Source organism: Ahaetulla prasina, chromosome 6 (genome assembly GCF_028640845.1).
Source record: "Ahaetulla prasina isolate Xishuangbanna chromosome 6, ASM2864084v1, whole genome shotgun sequence".
Lineage (NCBI taxonomy): Eukaryota > Metazoa > Chordata > Lepidosauria > Squamata > Colubridae > Ahaetulla > Ahaetulla prasina.
In genome coordinates this window covers 52,268,701-52,290,481 of record NC_080544.1, presented here as the reverse complement: position 1 = coordinate 52,290,481, position 21,781 = coordinate 52,268,701, and the positions used below count along the sequence as shown (strand labels likewise).

Sequence of the window (21,781 nt, the reverse complement as noted above, 5' to 3'; positions counted from 1 at the left end):
TCTTTAGTTTCTCTTCGCTTTCTGCCATTAAAGTGATATAGTTTGTAATCTTTTTATAAATGATTAATTAATTTATTGGTATAGATGGCTAATTGCAAATCCACCTATCAAAAGTTCAACGCAGAAATTTAAAAATCTTAATATATTGCATCCAGTTTTGGTCGCCACGATGTAAAAAAGATGTTGAGACTCTAGAAAGAGTGCAGAGAAGAGCAACAAAGATGATTAGGGGACTGGAGGATAAAACATATGAAGAACGGTTGCAGGAACTGGGTATGTCTAGTTTAACAAAAAGAAGGACTAGGGGAGACATGATAGCTGTGTTCCAATATCTTAGGGGCTGCCACAAAGAAGAGGGAGTCAGGCTGTTCACCAAAGCACCTGAGGGTAGAACAAGAAGCAATGGGTGGAAACTGATCAAAGAAAGAAGCAACTTAGAACTAAGGAGAAATTTCCTGACAGTTAGAACAATTAATAAGTGGAACGACTTGCCTTCAGAAGTTGTGAATGCTCCAACACTGGAAATTTTTAAGAAAATGTTGGATAACCATCTGACTGAGATGGTTTAGGGTTTCCTGCCTGGGCAGGGGGTTGGACTAGAAGGCCTCCAAGGTCCCTTCCAACTCTGATGTTATGTTATGTTATATGTTATGACTTTATGTCATCTTATTAAACTCTTTTATTGAAAGAATAACTTTTATAGAAACTTTCAGGCAAGAGATTTTATTTCCAAAATGCTGAGATTTATAAGAATGTTTTATAAAGCTTTCCAGAAAATTTTCAGCTAACACATTTAACCAAGAGATAAGAATATTTGCCCCATTATTTTGGTAATCTTCCATAATCTGACATCTTCTAGATGTGTTGAACATTTGTTTTTAGCCAACATAGCCATTAGAAATGCCAAGCCCACCTGGAAGGTACCAGACTGACACGTGATCTTATCTATTCATTAAATCAAGAAAAGCACTGTAATCTCAGTCCTTTACAAATAGGCATTTACACATTTGTAATGTGTATTTTGAACCATATCTATAATTAATAATGTGAGCTTCAAAGAAAAAAAAACGAGAGAGATTTCAAATATTTCTAGTTTTGAGCTTTCTGTGAAGTAGCTAACAACTAAAACTTAAGTAACATAAGAATCATGTCACTCTGTCAATTAAATTCTTGGCACTTTCCAAGCCTAGTTAAAAAAAAGTCCTGGTGAATAAATAAGGGTTTAGTATGTATTTAGTTTCTTTCTTGATCAGCTAAAACAGCTGCCTTTGTGCTAAAATCCAAATTATATATTCAAAAGGAAAACATTAATAGTGCAGCAAATTGTATTTTTCTATTCTGTATTTTTTTAGTTATAAAAAATAGATTACTTCTGGAAAACAGAGAGGGAAAAGTTATTTTCGCCTTTGGACATAAAGGAATACAGATGATTAAGTATGATTTAGTTTTCATATATCTCACAATGTATGTGTTCTATTCATAATACAGTGTGTTTTATTCCAATTTTCCAATATTTAAATACTTTTGTAAACATGTATTTTATAGTCCCATTCATGTGAATGTTTATCTTTGCTCATTTTTCTAAGGTACAAGTAAGTAACTAACTTTGCAAAATTCTAGTTATAACAACAGAAAAAGTAGAATTGTCCTGGTAATAATAGTTTCCTATAATTTTTCTACAATTCCTGTTGAGTTATCAAACTTATAATTTCCGTTATTAATCAATTTTCACATTCCAGATAGCATATATCATGTTACTCTGATTATATCATTATAAGAACAATTTCTTTCCTTAAGTATGTACCCAAATTAAAAAGAAAACTGTTAATTAAATAGAGTATGATCTGAAATATGATAATCTACATATTCAATGAAAATAGGGATGAAAACGGAGAACATGCAGTTACACACTTGGAGCACTTGAAATAAAAACTAAACACCCCTAATGCATAGATAATGATCTTCTTACAGCAGGGAGGAAGGGAGGGAGGGAGGGAAGGAGGAAGGAAGGAAGGAAGGAAGGAAAGAAGGAAAAGATTGAGTGGCCCTATTCTTGCTAAGTGTTTTCCAAGATTTGTAGATGGCTAGATATTTGGGGAACCCAAATCTAAGTTACTTGGAACTTAGTAGTAGTAGTTTGATTGAAAACGACTAGAGTAAGCATTCTTTCTCATACAAAAAGCTAACTGGGAAAGAAAAATAATGGTGCCTCATCCTTACTCATAAAATGCTTTTTAAAAACAGTTCTTTGTGAATAGACAATTCCATGTTGAGATTAAAGAAAAGGAATTCCATCAGAAATAAACATAGTTGGCCATCTTGTTATTATAGACTTACATACTCTACTCTTGCATAAGAATCAAGATTTTCATACACAGAATGCAGTTTACAGAGGGGAGGAAGAAGTTGGCAGGAAGAGTACATGGAAAAGACAGAAAAAGGCAAATAAGAAATTTGACTCACAAGCTAAAATGTAACTATGTTGTCTTCTTCAAGTCCAAGTTTTATGGTATTTTATGGTGACACTGGACCAATACAGAGGAGTTGGTATGAATATGCAGAGGAGAATGAAGTATAGGATTCCATCTATCCAACACAGATATCCAAGAGAAGTGGATATGAAGAAGATCCAAATTTTTCTGGTTATGAAATGTTTCCAGCTAAGTTCTAACCAGATCTTTGATTAATTCTGAAAAATTATTTGCAGCTACCTTTTAGGGCAGGCAGAATGCAAATATCTGAAAGATTACTAAAGATTACCGTATATACTCGAGTATAAGCCGAGTTTTTCAGCACGTTTTTTGTGCTGAAAAACGTCCCCTCGGCTTATACTCGAGTATATACGGCTTATACTCGAGTTTTTTTTTTCTTCGTTTTTTTCACATTATACCGGCCGGCGCGAACTTGGCGGGCTTTTGCTTTAGCGCGGGGAAGCCCTGCCGGTGCAGTGAGAGGGCGGGGCGGGGGAGCCGCCAGCCTTCTCGGCCGAGGGAGGGAGGGTTTCGCCGACCGGTAGGTGCCTCATTTCCCACCCTCGGCTTATACTCGAGTCCCCAGTTTACCCCAGTTTTTGGGGTAAAATTGGGGACCTCGGCTTATACTCGGATCGGCTTATATTCGAGTATATACGGTACTTTAATTCCATAAATAATTAAAATGTCCTAGAGATGTGGCAATTCACCCAATTCTTTGACAAGAATGCATTGATACCCATTTCTTTGTTTTCTTTGTTCCCATCTGAATTTGTTGCCTCTGTTATCATTTTTGTTTTGTTTTATGCTTTTGTGTTTTTTGTATTCTTATTTTTAATAGTTTTTAATAATCTGTAACCCACCCAGAATTATTGGATTTCAGCAGCAAATAAATTATTAGTCCTTTGGATATGAGACAGATAATTAATCTCTGACTTGCAAAAAGTAAACATTTACTAAATTTCAACCATCTTGAAAAGCAGATCCAAAAGATAGAAGCCACCACCCCCTCTCTCTCCCTCCTTCCCTCCTCCCTCTCTCTCTCATATGTATTAGCTGAATTCTTGTTGCTTAATTTATAAATAAAAAAATCAAGTATGATGTTTATCTTCACTATACTATGCTAAAAATAATGAACAAAATTGGAATAATTTATAGAAAGATCATAGAAAGATTCATAGAAAGATCATCTCTAGTGCATTTTATCTGATCAATGGTTAGAACCGATGAAAGGGATTTAAAATGTCTTGTACATTTATATAAGCTTATGATTTATAAATCCATATTTAACACTGTGCTGTGATCATATTTTCCTATTCAAGAAAGAACTAAAACTGATTAAAAGATGAAAGTTGGCGTTGACATGCACAGAGACAGTTATTAGTAATTATTTGGATGATACAACCATTGATGCAAGCTGGCAAAACCAAGATAAACACACAAATAAAAATATTATACCTTCAACAGAAGACATGAGACCAAAGGCAATATAGTATCTTGAAATAGGGCCGGTTTAGCTCACGCTGGTAAAGCCTGTTATTAAGAACACAGTAGCCTGCAATTACTGCAGGTTCGAGCCCGGCCCAAGGTTGACTCAGCCTTCCATCCTTTATAAGGTAGGTAAAATGAGGACCCAGATTGTAGGGGGGGCAATAAGTTGACTTTGTAAAAATATACAAATAGAATGAGACTATTGCCTTATACACTGTAAGCCGCCCTGAGTCTTCGGAGAAGGGCGGGGTATAAATGTAAACAAAACAAAAAAAAAAATTATCAATGCTTGGTTTGTAAATTATTAAAACACTTCAACACTTATCTAGACTATATTTCAGATGGTTTATTTATTTTTAAGTACAATAAATAAGTAAAAATGTAAAAACATGAATAACTTTATATTACTTGATTTCATTTTTCATTTCTTCTGGATGCTGTAAACTCTGCAAATACAGCATATTCTGTTGACACAGAATATGTTTGTTTCTATATATCTACATTGTTTCCTTTTAGATCAGAGATAAAGAACAATGCAGAAAAATTGATCAGAATTTAAGGCATGTAATTATTGTAATAAAGATCCTACTTTCCTAATTCCATCTTCCAGTCCCTGAAATACCTTTCCATTTCATGTCTAACTTTCCAATTTCCTACATTTACAGTAGGAATAATTTTCTGAGGTTTCAGCCATTGAATAAATCGTTTCATTTCAAGGAAACTGCTGTGCTCACTGTAAGGAATCCCTGCATATAAAACAACAACAAAAACAAATAGTCAATATGAGTAGCTGAAATTTAGCATAAAGTGTTTACAAAACTTGAAATTGATGTTTTAACTAAATTTCCAAGTAATTTACGTACTGAGGATCTAGCTAAATTCTGTGCAAAATTATCTAGCTTGTATCTTTACTGTTCTGCTTCACATTTATTTTTTTGCTTAATAATTTATTGCATCTTCTTATCAAAGGTTCAAAGAGGCTGACTGAAAATAAGATAATGCATTATAAATAGTAAACCATGAAAAAGATACTGTTTTGTCAAGAAAAGTTATTGGTTATTTAATATGGAACAATCAAAACATCTACTTTACTATCAAAATATGTATTAGAAGTAACATGGTTTCTGATCAATGCAAAGATATATTCTGGGTTGCATGCAGATAATCCTGTTAGAAAAGTCTGAATCCAAGCCTATAGCTGGGAAAATAAAAGGGCTCTACCTTCCCAAAATGTATGCACTCTCTAAATATTTTATAACAATGCCTGACAAATATAAGTTGTCTTTTAAAGGTCACATACAACACTCTATTTATTTTGTATCCCTTTAATTTTTAGCTAGCTCATGGGTTATTTGGTTCCAACCTGTAACGGAAAACTGACAGAAGATAATTAAGCATATTAATAATTTGAAATTGTATTACCATATATAGTGATATTTCCTCTTGTCTGAGGTTTGATATCACTCAAAGAACAACATCCATCCGAGTATGTCCACCCAGTAGGCTTAAAAGCCAAAATATGATCAAATTTCTCAGAGAACTTATTCAAATGATTCTGCAAATTCTACAAACAAAAAATAATACCTGGTTATTTCAATTGAAAATAAATAGTTTTTAGATAACTCTAACTATTAGATTATTAGATAATAATGGCAATTTTGCAACTGGATCTTATTTACTGTAAATATAGTATCTTAAGGTAGAATACTAACTTTTCTTAATTTGGGATTCAGCTTTAAATCTTACCTTAAAATTAATCTGCATCATGGGCAGAAGATGTAGGAAAGTATTGTTCCAGTTCAAACTGATGAGGGAATTTATCGTTGCCGATTCTAAGCATTGAAGTGTTTTGAATTTCTCCTGAGACATGCTTACTTTTGAGCCCAGAACTTCAGCAATAGCTGCAGGAGTGACATAATGGAAATAGAAAAAAAAATGTAAGCTTACTTTTGTATTTCACTGATAATTCCCTAAAGGTGGTATTTGCTTATATGTTTGTTTTGAACATATCTTCTATTGATTACTCATAAAAATATTCTAATCCAATAGGAATAAGGAGGATTCCCAGGAAATTTGACTAAACTAGTAAAACTTTCTTCCAGTCTGACAATCTGCTCTTCCTGCCTGCCAATTCATCCAATTGTTGATAGTGTCCAATGGGCACTAAACAAACTATAAAACAAAATCATGGTTTTTTCATATTGAGGTTTCAGAATTCACTTTCAGATTTTTAAGAAAAAATAGCTCAAATATAAATTTCAGATAGAAGCTGACACCTTATCTTTAACGAAGAAACCAAGTTTTTCATTAAAGTCTTTTTTAAAAAGCATACAAATTGCACTCATTTATTATTTCTTGTTTAACTATAAAAATTTGTATCTGCTTGCCAGCTTAAAAATAGTAATAGGATAGACTATGAAGAGTTCCAAAAGTGGATAAAAGATTTGTTTCATTCCAGATAATCAGTTTTAGCAAGGCCGACATGCATGTTTCAACACTTTCCAACTTAGCATTGAAATAAATTACATTGCATTTGGAAAGTTATCCCACATACCAAAAAGCTGAGTTAAAGGTTGAAAAACTCCCTTACATTTACAAGGCTATTAATATCTCCAAAGCATTCATAAACTATAGCATTACTAAAATGGTGCTTCTCCAATCGTTCAAGACATACACTGCTTTGCCTCTGAACTGTTTGCCAAGAAGTCCAATAGGGTATGATTTTAACTATTTTAGAGCTGTGATTTTTTTGTGAAAGTAACATTATGAGTAGAAGCAGCGAATTAGGTTATGCTGAAAATTAGGTTCACCTCAAATATCTAGGATATAGTATCTCTGAAGCTCTTACTAGAACAATCCCTCCCTTACCTATAAAGACTTTTTCTTTTCCAACAGAGTATGTTCCACAAACAACTAATGTTCGTGGGTTTAAAGTCATTTGTTCAAATGCAGTATTGACAGCAAACTGAATAACTTCTTGCTGAGAAGGAAAAGTATATTCAGGACTACAATACCTAGGAAACAGTAATAAAAGACATATTAGAAAATTCAGCTTTCATGGAAAAAAGTAACTAACACCTTTAGCCTTGTTCTATTTATAGTAACAGATGAAGAGTATCACAAATATGTATCAAGATATAATTTAGTGAAAAGTATCAAACTCATAGGGATTACTGTAAGTCAAGGTTAAGGTCCCTTAATTGTGTACTAACTGTTCTAGGGAACAATTAGTACACATGCATGAGTTGTTGCAGCGCTAGTGCCAATATACAAATATGTAGAAGACAACAATCATACTTCTGGGAGAAACGGGAAGCTTTCTGTTTTAGTTTGTTTATTTTTGTGATAAAAAAAAACCATTGACACTAGTACAAGTACATTCATTTTTCCCCACAAAAAATAATTAGTGAAAGAAGTATAGCTAACTGTTTTGAGTACAACTTTTAAATCAATCCATAATTTGTTCAATTTGTCTCCTTTTTGCCACATTTATTCACAAAAATATGCTGTTGTCTCATTAGTAGGACACATCTGCAAACTGTGCATAAGAAACGGATAGCATTTCTTTCTATAATTGCCAAAGCAGGATAACATTGCTTTCAGTGACATAATCTATAACAAAAAAATAATATTAGTTAGGAATGCTACAACTATTGAAGGGGCGAAAACAAATCATATGATGATCCAGGAATATCAAGAGTGATAGGGGAGGCTGTGTATATAAACAAAATATCTGTATTTTGTTTTCTTACAAGATTATTGTCTTATATTTTGCAATCTAAAATGAATAGAGAGAAGTGATAAAGTTTACATCTTAGGATGGATGAAAAGTACATATGCAAGTAACAATTGTTCCTTATTTCTCACCCTCTGATTAGAAAGAGATGAACAGAACTTATTTGTATAGTGAATAATCATGCAAATTTAAGAAATACACTGATTGGATTCCTGGGGTTTATAAACATCTTTTATTTCTTAACAAAGCAACAATATGCCAGTGTACAATACTATTAAACTACATTAGACTACAATGAAATGAAAATGTAAAGTAAGCTCTTTGAGGATATTTTCTTAATTATCATCATCCAATCTTATTTGTACTGATTAGGACAGGGGAAATTTGACTTGCAATGGTATATGTGAAAGGGATCTTAAACATAAGCCACAAGTATAAGGCAGCTGCAAAAACAGTATATGCTATATGGGGGTGCATTAATAGGAACACAGAGCACCGATCACAGGAAGCAATTGTTCCATTTGACTCTGCTTTGGTCAAACTCATTTGGACACCATAGTTGGACACCTCATTTGGGCACTATAGTTCAAAAAGGGCAGTGAGAAACAGGAACAAGTTTAGAGAAGCGCTATCTGTAAACCAAGCTGTACAGGAAATGGTTAAAGGCTCTGGCACAGTTAGTACCAAAATGCAAACCTAAGAAAATTAAATAGCTGTCTTCAAATATCTCAAGGTTGTCACACAGAAGAAAGCATGGGCTTGTATTCTATTGTCCCACAGTAGAAATGTCCCATGCCGAAGGATTAAAGGTACAAGAACAGATGTTCAGGCTAGACGTGAAGAAGAATGCTCTGTCTAACACAACAGTCCGCTACATGAAGTTTTCACGAATAGAATAGAATAGAATTCTTTATTGGCCAAGTGTGAATTGGACACACAAGGAATTTGTCTTGATGCATACGCTCTTGGAGAACATAAAAGACACATTCGTCAAGAATCATAAGGTACAACACTTAATGATAGTCATAGGGAAACAGTCAATATAAATCTTAAGGATACCAGCAACAAGGTTACAGTCATAGAGGGAGATAGTTGTACGTTAGACATAACATAGTAGGGAGCAGGAGTATTATCTAGATAACTTTGATAAACCCTTCCAACTCCATGATTCTACTCTGGTGCATTTTTGTAGTTTACAAAGTGCTCTCACTATATTTCAATATTATAAATGTTTAATCAAAAACTTACGTTGTGTCCAAGTAAACAGTATGAACTCTCCAACCATTCAGGAAAGGACAGCGCTCCATAGAAGGATCTGCCCTAAAGTCACCTGTATGCAATATTACAGTCCCATTTGGAAGACAGAAAAGAATCATTGCAGCACCAGGACAACTGCCAGAAGAATGAATGGAGTGGAAGAGAGAAAGGGAAGGAGAAAAGGCATTTTGAATTCAAATACAAAACAAAATTGACATAAATTTAATCATATTTTAATTAATTTACATTTCATTTACTTTTTCAAAAATACTTACTGATTAGCATCAACCAACACTACTTTGATGCCATCTATTATACATTCTTTATCCATTGGCAGGATATGGACATATTGCTCTTGCACTCTCAGTTTATTCTTCACCAAGTTTCCAGTTATCTAAAATACAAAAAGTGTTTTGCAGCTACTTACACCTCTTGCACCAATTTCATTTGAACCTAATTACAAATTATTAATTAAGCAAGATGGTAAATGAAACAAATGAGAGAATAAAAAAGGGGAAAAGCAGTTGTTGAATATATGATTTACATTTCATGGCAGTTTATACTGACTGAAGCCAGACAATACTGTAGTTTGCACGCTTGAAATCTCTACTTCATCATTATACTTTAAATCCTGAAGTGCACAACACTGGTCCAATGGAGAAAAAAGTATAATAATTTAGCAATGGCAGCAATAACTTTACAAGGAATGACACAAACGAAAGGCACTCATGCAACCCACAATTTGTTGACTAATATGTTTCAAAATTAGTTGGAATTAGTTCCAAAATTCCATAGGATTATTAATATCATATGCACAGACAAGATGTATCTTACATGTTTTGTATTTCACAAATGGGTCCACAATAGCCATACACACCTTATTGCAGTATATTGGGAATGTAAACTTTTTAGTTAGGCCACCATAATGATCAGAATGAAAGTGGGTAAGGAAATAAGCCCTACAGCCTTCAATCTCTCCATATTGGAATGCATCTACTACAAAACCTGTGCCTGAAACAAATTAATAGAAGAATACAGTCATTTCTTACATAATGCAACTGCCAAAGCTGACTATTACAATTAGAATAGAATCATTCACACCCTGTTAAGGTTCATTAGGGCATCAGCTTTTGTGAACTACGCCATTGCATCAGCATTCACATTCACAAGTAATCTTAAAAGTTTATGCCAGAATAAATGTTAAATCTTTAAAGTTACCTGAGGATTCTTTCTTGAATTTAGAATTCACTCAGAAAAGTAGTACTAACCATGTTTGTTTCCTTAAAGAGGATTACTTAATATACTTAATGGGAAGTCTGGAAATTTTAATTATACATATTGATTATGTATAATTTTAATTATATTGAACCAAAAATACAGAAAAATAGCTATAATCAGTAGAAACAAATTATATATCAAAGAACTTACACTACAATCTTATGCATGTTGACGCAGAAGCAACCCTCACTGAATTTAGTGGCACTCACTCCCAAGTATGTGCAGGATTGCAGCCTTAAATTTCACTGATGCTAGCACAACTTAAATATCTTTCTCTCTCTACATCCTTAAAGATTTTTTTGTAATTTTAGACTTGTCTACCAAAAAATATAACTGTTCCTTTCTCTTCCTTAGTTACATATTTCTTTACAAGTAAGATTTATACTGACTACTCCTGCCATTAACAAATCGTATTTTAACAAATAGGTTGCAATCCTACCCTAACAATGAATAATTACTACTGAATGTAATATAATTTACTTCTGAATAATTTTTTACAGGATCATTTCATGGACATCTAAACACAGACCTGTAGGACTTTGAGAAAAAAAGATTTTACATATATACTGTAGCAAAAGGGTAATTTCACATTTTTTAGGAGATGGGGGGGGAACCCCAACTATCTTAAATTATTTTCTTACAAAATAAATAGCACTACCTGGTATCTTTTTATAAAAGGGACACTGCTTTTTTATTCCATCTTCACCAGGATATGACTCTCTGTATTTTTTTTTCTGTCTTCTCTGACCACCAGAAATACTATCTGATCTGGTGTCATACTTAATGCTTGAACTTTCTGTGACTGTATCAGAGTCTCCTACTGATGCTTCAGCCTTTCTCTTTCGAGGTATGTGCTTGTTTTCATTTGCAGCTGCTGGATTCACAATCGCTCTTTCTTTAGTAAGATTTTTCTTTGGGGTAGTCTCACTTTTTACTTTTGGTTGCAACCCAAAGAAAACACCAATGTCCATTTGTTTTAGGGGTTTGGGAGGAGTGATTTGGACCTTAGTGTTTGTAGCAGGAACCGGCTGTGTTTTTGATACTGTACTGGGTAAAACAGGCATACCAGTAGCTATACTCTTACAAGATCCTTCCTCTTTTTCTTTTATTGAACACGAATTGTTCTGAAGTGCTCTATTTACACATGTGTTAACAATAGTCTTAACTTTAACATCTAAATTATTGAACTTTTCTACTATTTCACTTTGACCTAACCTGAATGATTGCTGAGGCTCTTTTTCAGATTTTGAAGAAAGCATGAGATCCTTAACAGCAGAATCTGCAGAGAACCAATAACTATCACTAGAATTGCCCTGCCCATAGTCATCTGCATTAAAATTAGAAGAGTTCCCTTTAAGCCAGTCAAACTTATCCTTAGTTTTTCTTGAATTGAAATCTCCTGTGAGACATTTCATCTGATCAAGAAAACTTGTTGAACTGTCAGTGCTACTATGCATGCTTTTTTGTGGGAGAGGCTTAGATGTTCCATTCACACTTGCTGGTAAAATTTTAGGGGATTCATTGATTGTTGTTCCATCTTGCATCATTTTAACACTCTTATGTTGAAACTGTATCTGCTGTGATCTATTAGATAAACTTCCAACAATTATACTTTCAAAATTTCTGGTATCAAATAGATTTTTTTTACATGTTCTCTCTACCTTTCTCTGGAATTCTTCCTTATCTGCCTCATCTAATTCTATAGCATTTTCATCAGTATAAAGTGGGGAATAAGAAATGTCACTGTCATTCAAATCAGCATCTGAGAGAGAGGTATTCTGCTGAAAAGAGCAAAGTTGACTGTTTAGCTTCTCAGTTTGAATTTCTTCAGAAAAAGGATTAAGGCATTCAGACTGCTTTGTGTCATCTATATGCTGTATTGTATGTTCAGGTTCTTTAATATTTCCCAAAGATGAAGCCATGATGTTCGTTATATTGATGGAATCCATAGTCATCGAACTCAGTTGTGGTAATAGAAGAGACTGTTTTGATTTTTCCGTACTCTGAGGGACCTTCACATCCTGTAATACTCTACAATTGAATTCATTATGTTCAGCAGCACCAGGTCTAATGAAATAATTTTCTGCACTAGACAATGAGGGTGTAAAGATAGTGTCCTGTGCTCTATTTGCTGCAAGTTGGAAATGGCTGTAGCGTTTGTAATGAGAAGGAATGACTGAAGAGCACAAAATGCCATCAGGACATTCTAATAAAAGAGGGGAAAAAAGTATTAGGAAAATGTTTTTGAATATAGCACAAATGAAAAACAAGATTTACTGAACAAATATTAAAATTCTGAAAGTTATGCTTCAAAAAACATGGCTAATGCAGACAACTTTTATATTGTATATATTTCATCAAATTGAATTTATCTATGAGAACGCAAAACTTCTTGTACAATGCCTGATGGAAACATAATATGACTTGTAGCAAAAAGAATTCAGTACAGGTATAAATATGTCTACTTTTTCTGAATTACTTGACCAGATACATCATGATTAGCCAGCCTTTTCTTATAAACTTCAATAGACTGTGGGGAATTTTTAATGAGTTTTCAAATTCAAATAATGGCAGTTAGAACAGAATTGTTTCATTTTACTGAAAATTATCTGAAATTGTTTTTAATTTGGTAAGCTATTCCCTGTAAAAAAAAAAAAGTGCATCATAGTTGCCACAAAGAAGAGGGAGTCAGGCTGTTCTCCAAAGCACCTGAGGGTAGAACAAGAAGCAATGGGTGGAAACTGATCAAAGAAAGAAGCAACTTAGAATTAAGGAGAAATTTTCTGACAGTTAGAACAATTAATAAGTGGAACGACTTGCTTGCAGAAGTTGTGAATGCTCCAACACTGGAAATTTTTAAGAAAATATTGGATAACCATCTGACTGAGATGGTGTAGGGTTTCCTGCCTGGGCAGGGGGTTGGACTAGAAGGCCTCCAAGGTCCCTTCCAACTCTGCTGTTATATTATATATTATATAGCTTTTCTTTACTCACCAGACCTCTTGTACAGGATTTATGCCTTAAAACTATAGTTTCCAACTACAATTTCAAAAATATAGGTTTTTTTAGAATTAATTCAAGGACTAGCAAGATTTGTTTTAATATATAGTTGCCATTTTCTTACCTCTGGCTTCTGGTTAATCAAAAGACTAAAATCTAGTCATTTAACGTTTTTTCAAATACTGAGTTGCATGACGAGAATATATTGTTTGCACTTCTTAAAGGAACATAGCCTGCTTTCAAAAACAAAGTAGAAGAGCCCTTACTCCCCATTGAAACTGTACCTTTCTCAGCAGTCCCTGAGACATCCAAACATTCAGTAACATGCCACCGAGGTGTCTGGATCAACAATAAAGAGAATGGCATTTGACAACTTGGACAGTACCCTTCAAAAACTGGTCTAGGTTTTACTGTATTTTGCCTCTTGCCTTTTTTTCTTTCTTTCACTGGAGTTGTTGACAGACTTTCCTGTGATAATTGATCACCACTGGAAACTCCTGGCTTTAAGGGGGTCTGGCTAGCCCTTTGCATTGGCCTTTGCTTTGTCTTCTTAGGGACACCGTTTCCTTTGGATGCTTTCCTACCATTTCTACCGCCATTTTTTTGTGATTTACCATTTTCAAACTTTACTGTTTGTACTTCGATAGCAATTATTTCTGAATGTTGGCTTGTAGGCTTTTGCTTCCTGATAGATTTATATTCCCAAATGTCTTCCTCCAAAAGGCCATCTTCAGACATGACAATCCATTCACGAAGGAAAAATCTTCTTAGGAAAAATACTTCCTTGAATTCAGTTGTATTATTTTAGTATATTTATAAAATAATAAGTATCAATTGCTGTATTAAACATCATGCTATCTCACTCATATAAATGTTACAAATATAGATATAGTTGTTCGTTCAAGTGTAATGATTGACATTTCAAATATTAAAGCGCACTTAGATTAGAATCATTTAACCATGACGCCAGATTTTAACCCTATTTTTGAGAAATTTGACTAGAAAATCTTAGTACTGTTCCACCGACTTCTTTTCTTCCGCTGTGATCCTGAAATACAAATAAAAAAATAAAACAAAATTCCTTCAACTGTTCTTCATTTAGAAAGTATTCAAAATATTCTAAAAATACAAAGAATCATGTCTCCAATTGATCCTCTGAACTGAAAAATAGTAGCTAAATTTCAAATACCTTTCAATAAAGACTGCATTGCTACTTTTATAATATCTATACAATAGATAATATCTCCAAGCAAATTTTAGCTTTAAGAGTTGGCTTCAGAAAAGCAAAACAGTATTCTCCTTATCTTCCTTTCCCCCAATGTTTTCTCAATACAAGCCATGTCATAAATGTAATATCATCTACAGTATCTTTGTTTTGAAAAATTTCATCATGCTAGGGAGAACACCAAGGGCTCTTCCCCTGCCTTCAAGACAGAAAGTGGAAAGTGCTACCCCAATGGTTCTGCCTTGTCTTGCAAACAAGGCTGCATAAGCTGCTGCAAGGGATAAGTTTCCTCTGTTGTCCTGGGGTAGTATGATGCAGGAAAGGGATGAAATATTTCTCTTTTCCACTGCATGCCTCTTTCCCCAATTCTTCAAGTGTGAATCCCATGCCTTTGCTCACCATAGCAATTCCTACACTTGCTATCCTCTAGTTGTCATTGTGGAAGACGACAGACGTTACTAGTGGGAAACAACTTTGTGGTACAGCTAGTCCTCACAATCACAATTGAGCTCAAAATTTATGTTGCTAAATGATAAACTTGCTAAGTGAGTTTTATTTATTTATTTATTTATTTATTTATTTATTTATTTATTTATTTATTTATTTATTTATCATATTTATATACCGCCCTATCTCCCTAGGGACTCAGGGCGGTTCACAGGCAAATAAAATACATATAAATACAGAATAAAATAACAGTTAAAAAGCTTATTCTACATGGCCCAATTTTTTAAAAAACCATATAAATAATAAAACCCATTAAAACCAATATAAAATTTAAACTATAGTTTCCAACTACAATTTCAAAAATATAGGTTTTTTTAGAATTAATTCAAGGACTAGCAAGATTTGTTTTAATATATAGTTGCCATTTTCTTACCTCTGGCTTCTGGTTAATCAAAAGACTAAAATCTAGTCAATTAACGTTTTTTTCAAATACTGAGTTGCATGACGAGAATATATTGTTTGCACTTCTTAAAGGAACATAGCCTATTTTCAAAAACAAAGTAGAAGAGCCCTTACTCCCCATTGAAACTGTACCTTTCTCAGCAGTCCCTGAGACATCCAAACATTCAGTAACATGCCACCGAGGTGTCTGGATCAACAATAAAGAGAATGGCATTTGACAACTTGGACAGTACCCCTCAAAAACTGGTCTAGGTTTTACTGTGTTTTGCCTCTTGCCTTTTTTTCTTTCTTTCACTGGAGTTGTTGATAGACTTTCCTGTGATAATTGATCACCACTGGAAACTCCTGGCTTTAAGGGGGTCTGGCTACTCCTTTGCATTGGCCTTCGCTTTGTCTTCTTAGGGACACCGTTTCCTTTGGATGCTTTCCTACCATTTCTACCGTCATTTTTTTGTGATTTACCATTTTCAAACTTTACTGTTTGTACTTCAATAGCAATTACTTCTGAATGTTGGCTTGTAAGCTTTTGCTTCCTGATAGATTTATATTCCCAAATGTCTCCCTCCAAAAGGCCATCTTCAGACATGACAATCCATTAACGAAGGAAAAATCTTCTTAGGAAAAATACTTCCTTGAATTCAGTTGTATTATTTTAGTATATTTATACAATAATAAGTATCAATTGCTGTATTAAACATCATGCTATCTCACTCATATAAATGTTACAAATATATAGTTGTTCGTTCAAGTGTAATGATTGACATTTCAAATATTAAAGTGCACTTAGATTAGAATCATTTAACCATGACGCCAGATTTTAACCCTATTTTTGAGAAATTTGACTAGAAAATCTTAGTACTGTTCCACCGACTTCTTTTCTTCCTCTGTGATCCTGAAATACAAATAATAAAAATAAAACAAAATTCCTTCAACTGTTCTTCATTTAGAAAGTATTCAAAATATTCTAAAAATACAAAGAATCATGTCTCCAATTGATCCTCTGAACTGAAAAATAGTAGCTAAATTTCAAATACCTTTCAATAAAGACTGCATTGCTACTTCATTTTATAATATCTATACAATAGATAATATTTCCAAGCAAATTTTAGCTTTAAGAGTTGGCTTCAACTCTTTTCAACGAAAAGCAAAACAGTATTCTCCTTATCTTCCTTTCCCCCAATGTTTTCTCAATACAAGCCATGTCATAAATGTAATATCATCTACAGTATCTTTGTTTTGAAAAATTTCATCATGCTGGGGAGAATACCAAGGGCTCTTCCCCTGCCTTCAAGACAGAAAGTGGAAAGTGCTACCCCAATGGTTCTGCCTTGTCTTGCAAACAAGGCTGCATAAGCTGCTGCAAGGGATAAGTTTCCTCTGTTGTCCTGGGGCAGTATGATGCAGGAAAGGGGTGAAATATTTCTCTTTTCCACTGCATGCCTCTTTCCCCAATTCTTCAAGTGTGACTCCCATGCCTTTGCTCACCATAGCAATTCCTACACTTGCTGTCCTCTAGTTGCCATTGTGGAAGACTACAGACGTTACTAGTGGGAAACAACTTTGTGGTACAGCTAGTCCTCACAATCACAATTGAGCTCAAAATTTATGTTGCTAAATGATAAACTTGCTAAGTGAGTTTTGTCCCATTTTACAACTTTTCCCATCACCCTTGTTAAGTGAATCACTGCCGTTCTTCAATTAGCAACACAGTTGTTAAGTGAATCTTTGCTTGTCAGAAGGTCGCAAAAGGGGATCACAGGACCATGGAGTAGCCGCAATGGCCATAACCGTGAAAAACAATCATAAGTCATTTTTTTCAGTGCTATTGTAACTTTGAACGGTCACTAAGTGAACTGTTGTAAGTCAAGGACTACCTGTACACCTTTAATGAGTCGAGAAAAGAATCAGTTAACTGCCCAATAAGTGTGCCTGCTCTCTACCAGCCAAAGGAAATGGCCACAGAAGTAACAATCCCTGTGGCTGGGTGGAGAGTGATTAATCCTGCATACAGCAGCTAAATCCTTGCAGTGCTGACTGGTCTCCAGCTCTGCCTCTATACTAATCAGAACATTTATATAGAAAAAAATTTTGCACTGGCAAACAGTACTTTCCTTCTCAATCTCTTTAATCCGGTTTATGGTGTGAGGACATGTTTTTAGCAACTGCTTGCCAAGCCATCCTAGAGCTAGGGCGGCTGACTCCCAAGTTTCTCTCTCTCGGAGATCCATGCAAAACTTACTTGTGACTAAATCGCATTACATTCAGCAGAATTTTTAGCCTTATGGTGTCTCCTCATAAGTCAGTCAGTTCAGTCTGTTTAGTTTTAACCCCAGTATACATTTAACCCAGAATTTCAGCCTCAAGGATTTTACGTGGTACATTTCAGTAATCCATCTACATTCGCCAAAACACCTGAAGGCAGGACAAGAAGCAATGGATGGAAACTAACCAAGGAGTTCAACTCCCAGAGTTCCCAGAGTTCCTCAGCCAGCAAAGTCTTAAAAGAGCCAAGTTTGCAGACACCTGATCTAGAACTAAGGAGAAATTTCCTTACAGTGAGAACCATTAATCAGTGGAACCACTTGCAGAAGTTGTGGATGCTCCAACACTGGAAGTGTTAAAGAAGAGATTGGACAACCATTTATCTGAAATGGCATAGGGTTTCCTGCCTGAGCAGGGAGTTGGATTAGAAGACCTCCAAGATCCCTTCCAACCGTGTTATTCTGTTAAATATGATCTTCGCCTTTTGGACTATACCCACCTCGAAATGAATGGTCTCCCATCCAAGAGAACTACCCCTCCGAAGTCAGAGGGATAATGGCGCACGTTACCTCAGCAGATTTCTTCCATTTAGGAAGCAGCCGCCTCATTCCAAATCCCTCACGCCTTCGAGAACTCCAGTCGCTGCCGCCGCTGCCACAGATTTCATTCCTTCTTGGCGGCTCTTCCCTGCCTCCTCCTGTATCTTTCCGATGAGTTCCGCACTTTCACAACGACTAAACCTCCTGCCTTTCCTTATTTTTTTTTTAAAAATGCTATTTTAATATCTTTTGGGGCCAGAAAACCATTCCTACACTTGTTTAGCCGGCAAATTCAGATCTGTTTCTGGCGAATCTGTGACAGGGGAACAAAAATACCGGGCGGGATATCCGTTGTCGAATATGCGAATACTTGTACTTTTGGGGGAAAGTATCGTGGCGATACAAGAGGATAATAACCCATATTTGGTGCAAAGTTTTTACTGGGCATGAAAATATGGGGCGACGGGATTTTAAACATTCAGGATGTGGGGGTTGGCCTTGGTTTGGCTCCATGGCCGGACAGAGTTGAGTTTGGAAAGTGCCGGAAGCCAAACGGAAGAGCGGTTAGAGTCAAGCCCGCTTTCTTGTGCTCTGGCTGGCAGGGAGGGAAGAGCGATGGCGGCGACTGGCGGCCTCTCCTCTCTTTTGCCTTCACAGAGCCAGTTGGACTCCGCGCTGGAGGATGCGCCCACGCTTCAAGAGAAGGAGAACTTGGTGCATCAGCACGTAAAAAAAGTGGACGGATGGGAGCGGGATTTGAAAGTGCCCGAGTTTGGAGCAGGTGAGCAGAACCTGTCCACCGGCTCAGCTGCCCTAAGTAGTTGGGGGCTCTGAGCTCTTTGCGGGAGCCGTCAAAACTTTTTTCCAGTCTTCAGATTTCCCCCTGCTTGTCAACTTCTAGCTTTGCTTTCCTCTTGAGCGAGTATATTGTGATTTTTAAAAACCACATCACATCCCCTGATCATCTCCTTACTCTTCCCTGAGATTGGTTCTGATTTCTCTGGATCGTTTTTTGTAAATAATTGTGTTTGACAAAGGAGAATATTTGTAGCTGGGGTTGAAAATGAGGGGTACTTGGTGCTGTCTGAGCTACAGAAGTAACTTCCATAAATAATAATATTTATGTTGCTCACTAAGCATAATTCTGAAGGATGCTTGGTACTGCCTGAACTAGATTGTTTTCTTGCAGATGTTTCATTACCTAAACTAGGTAACGTCTCTGCTAGTAAGGCATGATCCCAACAATCAAGAAGTAAACAGTACCTAAGCCAGGGGTCGGCAACCTTAAACACTCAAAGAGCCACAAAGGTCCTAACCAGAAGCCCCCGTTCAATTCTGAGGCTGACCGGAAGTCCGGTTCCCACATCATAGTCTCCTCCTAGTGCGGCATCCTTTTTCCCCTGTTGGCCAGAAGTCCAGTTCCCCCATCATAGAGTCTATATAAATGTTTTTATATATTTATTGTTTTATCATAAAAAGTAAAATACAAAACAAAAAAGAAACAAAACAAAAGCATACATTCAACACTAACAACAAAACGTTTCCTCTTAGCATTGGGTAGACCTGGCTGAAGCAACGCAAGCCAGGCCCTTACATTTTCCATGATGGCCCTACGGGCCAGATCCAGCCCCATTGTGGGCCTGATCCAGCCCGCGGGCTTTGAGTTTGCCACCCCTGCCATAGATGATTTGACAATTTTTATGGGCTGGAAAGAGACAAAAGTACTCATTTCATTTTTGTCTTTTGTTGCCTCCTAACCATTCCCCCACCCTTTGGAATATTGAGTTGCCTGTTTAGTGTATTGTACACATAAAAAGCAATGTGATCAAGCGGGACTGGCTTGATTTTTAAATTTTCAAATTTTTAATTTTTAGTAATTTTATATGGGGTATTTTAGGCTGGGTCAATTTGACGGTTTTAATTTGGCCATTATTGAATATGTATTTTAATTGATATTTTAATTTTGTATATTTAATTGTTTTAACCTTGGCTGTACACCGCCTTGAGTCCTTCGGGAGAAGGGCGGTATAAAAATTTAAATAAATAAATAAAATAAAAATAAATGAGAGCCAAGAGCTTGCTACAATAGACAGTTTATTCTTTTGATATTCTTTTAAATTTCTAAGCTCTGCAGGTGAGGGGGAAGCAAGTGATTTATTCATTGCTTTCAGTGTGTATATGAACAAACAACTTTCTCTCTTGAAATATCTTCTTCTCCAATCTCTGCCCTTTTCTTGGATAGGGAAAAGGTCAGGCAAAAGAAAAATTGCTTACTGAAATAACTTTTTAGGTCCCCCTCCCTGCAGATCAGAGATTGGAGAGAAAGAGATTTCAAGAGAATAAATTGTTTGCTCTTATACATAGTGAATTAAATGTAGTCATATCATCACTCTTAAGAGCCATAGGTGTGTTAAGCAAACAGATTATAGTACTCCTTTGAAATCTCTTTAATCTCCTTACTCTGCAAGAAGAGGGCAGAAACAAAGCAATTTCTGTAATTTCTGTTCTCCTTTCCCTGACCCCCAGAATGAAGAGATTAGAGAGCAAGAAATTTCAAAAGAGTACAAGTATTCCTCAAGTTATGACTGTTCATTGAATAACTTTGAAATCATGATGGTACTGAACGGGGAGTCTTATGACAGGTCCTCAAAGTTCCAGCTGTGGCAGCATGCCTGCAGTCATGTGAACAACATTCAGGTATTGGTAAGCAACTTGCACACTTTGGTTGCAGCATCCCACAGTCATGTGACTGCTGACCTTCTCTTCTGGTTTCCCACAAGCAAAGTCAGTGGGTAAGCCAGCAGGGAAGGTAACAAATCCCTTGGATAAGTCTTCTCCCCCCACCAGCCATTCTTTGCTGATTTGTACCCAATAATAGCCTCCTTCCCTGGCCTCCCTGCACCTACATGTATGCTCAACTTCCATACCTCGTTTCTCTAATCTGCCTGCCTTGCACTCATACTTTCATGAACTCCACAACCTCGTTCCCAGTCTTTCTGAGGTCTCCTCCCCAACTTGTACATAGCCTGTACTGTGTCTCCCCTCTCCAGCCCCATGTGGCACGCTCAGACTCTTTCTCTGGAACATTCTTCACTTCTCATTTAATGACCCACATGTTTTGGTATTATGATGAGAACTACAACTGCCTAGATTGCTATCACTAAGCAATATGGTTAGAATGTAATACTGAAGCCTACTTCCTCTGACTGCCGGCTGCCAGCAGTTTGGCAGTTCAAATCTCACCAGGCTCAAGGTTGGCTGAACCTTCCATCTTTCTGAGGTGGGTAAAATGACCCAGATTGTTGGGGGCAATATGCTGATTCTGTAAATCACTTAGATAGGACTATGAAGCAATATTTAAGTCTAAGTGCTATTGCTAATTTTGATGTGATCACTTAACAAAGACAATCACAATGGCTGTCATAAATTAAGAATTACCTGTAAGATAGTTTGATTTTCTGTACATCAAAAGTAGCGTAATTGTCCCGGCAGCAGGAAAGGGTCAGGCAAAGGAGAGATTGCCGACAGAAATTGCTTATTTTTTTTCTCCCCACCCCATCACAGGATAGAAAGAAGATTTTAGAGTAAGCTGTTTGCTCTTCTATACATTCAG

The 21,781-nt window shown here is 35.8% G+C and overlaps 2 protein-coding genes across 5 annotated transcripts in view; one reads left to right on the top strand and one right to left on the bottom strand.

Moving 5' to 3' along the window:
- Window positions 1–3,974: 3,974 nt before the first annotated feature.
- On the bottom strand, window positions 3,975–18,392 carry DCLRE1A (DNA cross-link repair 1A). Of its 4 annotated transcripts, none has more exons than XM_058189282.1 (10): window positions 18,129–18,392; window positions 13,518–14,281; window positions 10,892–12,439; window positions 9,833–9,966; window positions 9,231–9,349; window positions 8,947–9,090; window positions 6,831–6,976; window positions 5,709–5,863; window positions 5,385–5,526; window positions 3,975–4,708 (listed from the first exon to the last, which is right to left on the bottom strand). In XM_058189282.1, the coding sequence occupies exons 2-10, from the start codon at window positions 13,969–13,971 to the stop codon at window positions 4,548–4,550; spliced, it is 3,003 nt and encodes a 1,000-aa protein (XP_058045265.1). In that variant the 5' UTR covers window positions 13,972–14,281; window positions 18,129–18,392; the 3' UTR covers window positions 3,975–4,547. The 4 variants fall into 4 exon arrangements, with proteins under 4 accessions (XP_058045265.1, XP_058045267.1, XP_058045266.1 ...); XM_058189284.1 differs by having other exon boundaries at window positions 13,662–14,281; XM_058189283.1 differs by having other exon boundaries at window positions 18,199–18,392.
- Window positions 18,393–18,513: 121 nt separating this feature from the next.
- The window catches only part of NHLRC2 (NHL repeat containing 2), a 43,841-nt gene continuing 40,573 nt past the window's right edge, over window positions 18,514–21,781 (top strand). Inside the window, exon 1 of the mRNA XM_058189286.1 lies at window positions 18,514–18,949. Within this exon, the coding sequence (XP_058045269.1) occupies window positions 18,652–18,949 (298 nt within the window). The 5' untranslated portion in view covers window positions 18,514–18,651. The remainder of the gene's footprint in view (window positions 18,950–21,781) is intronic.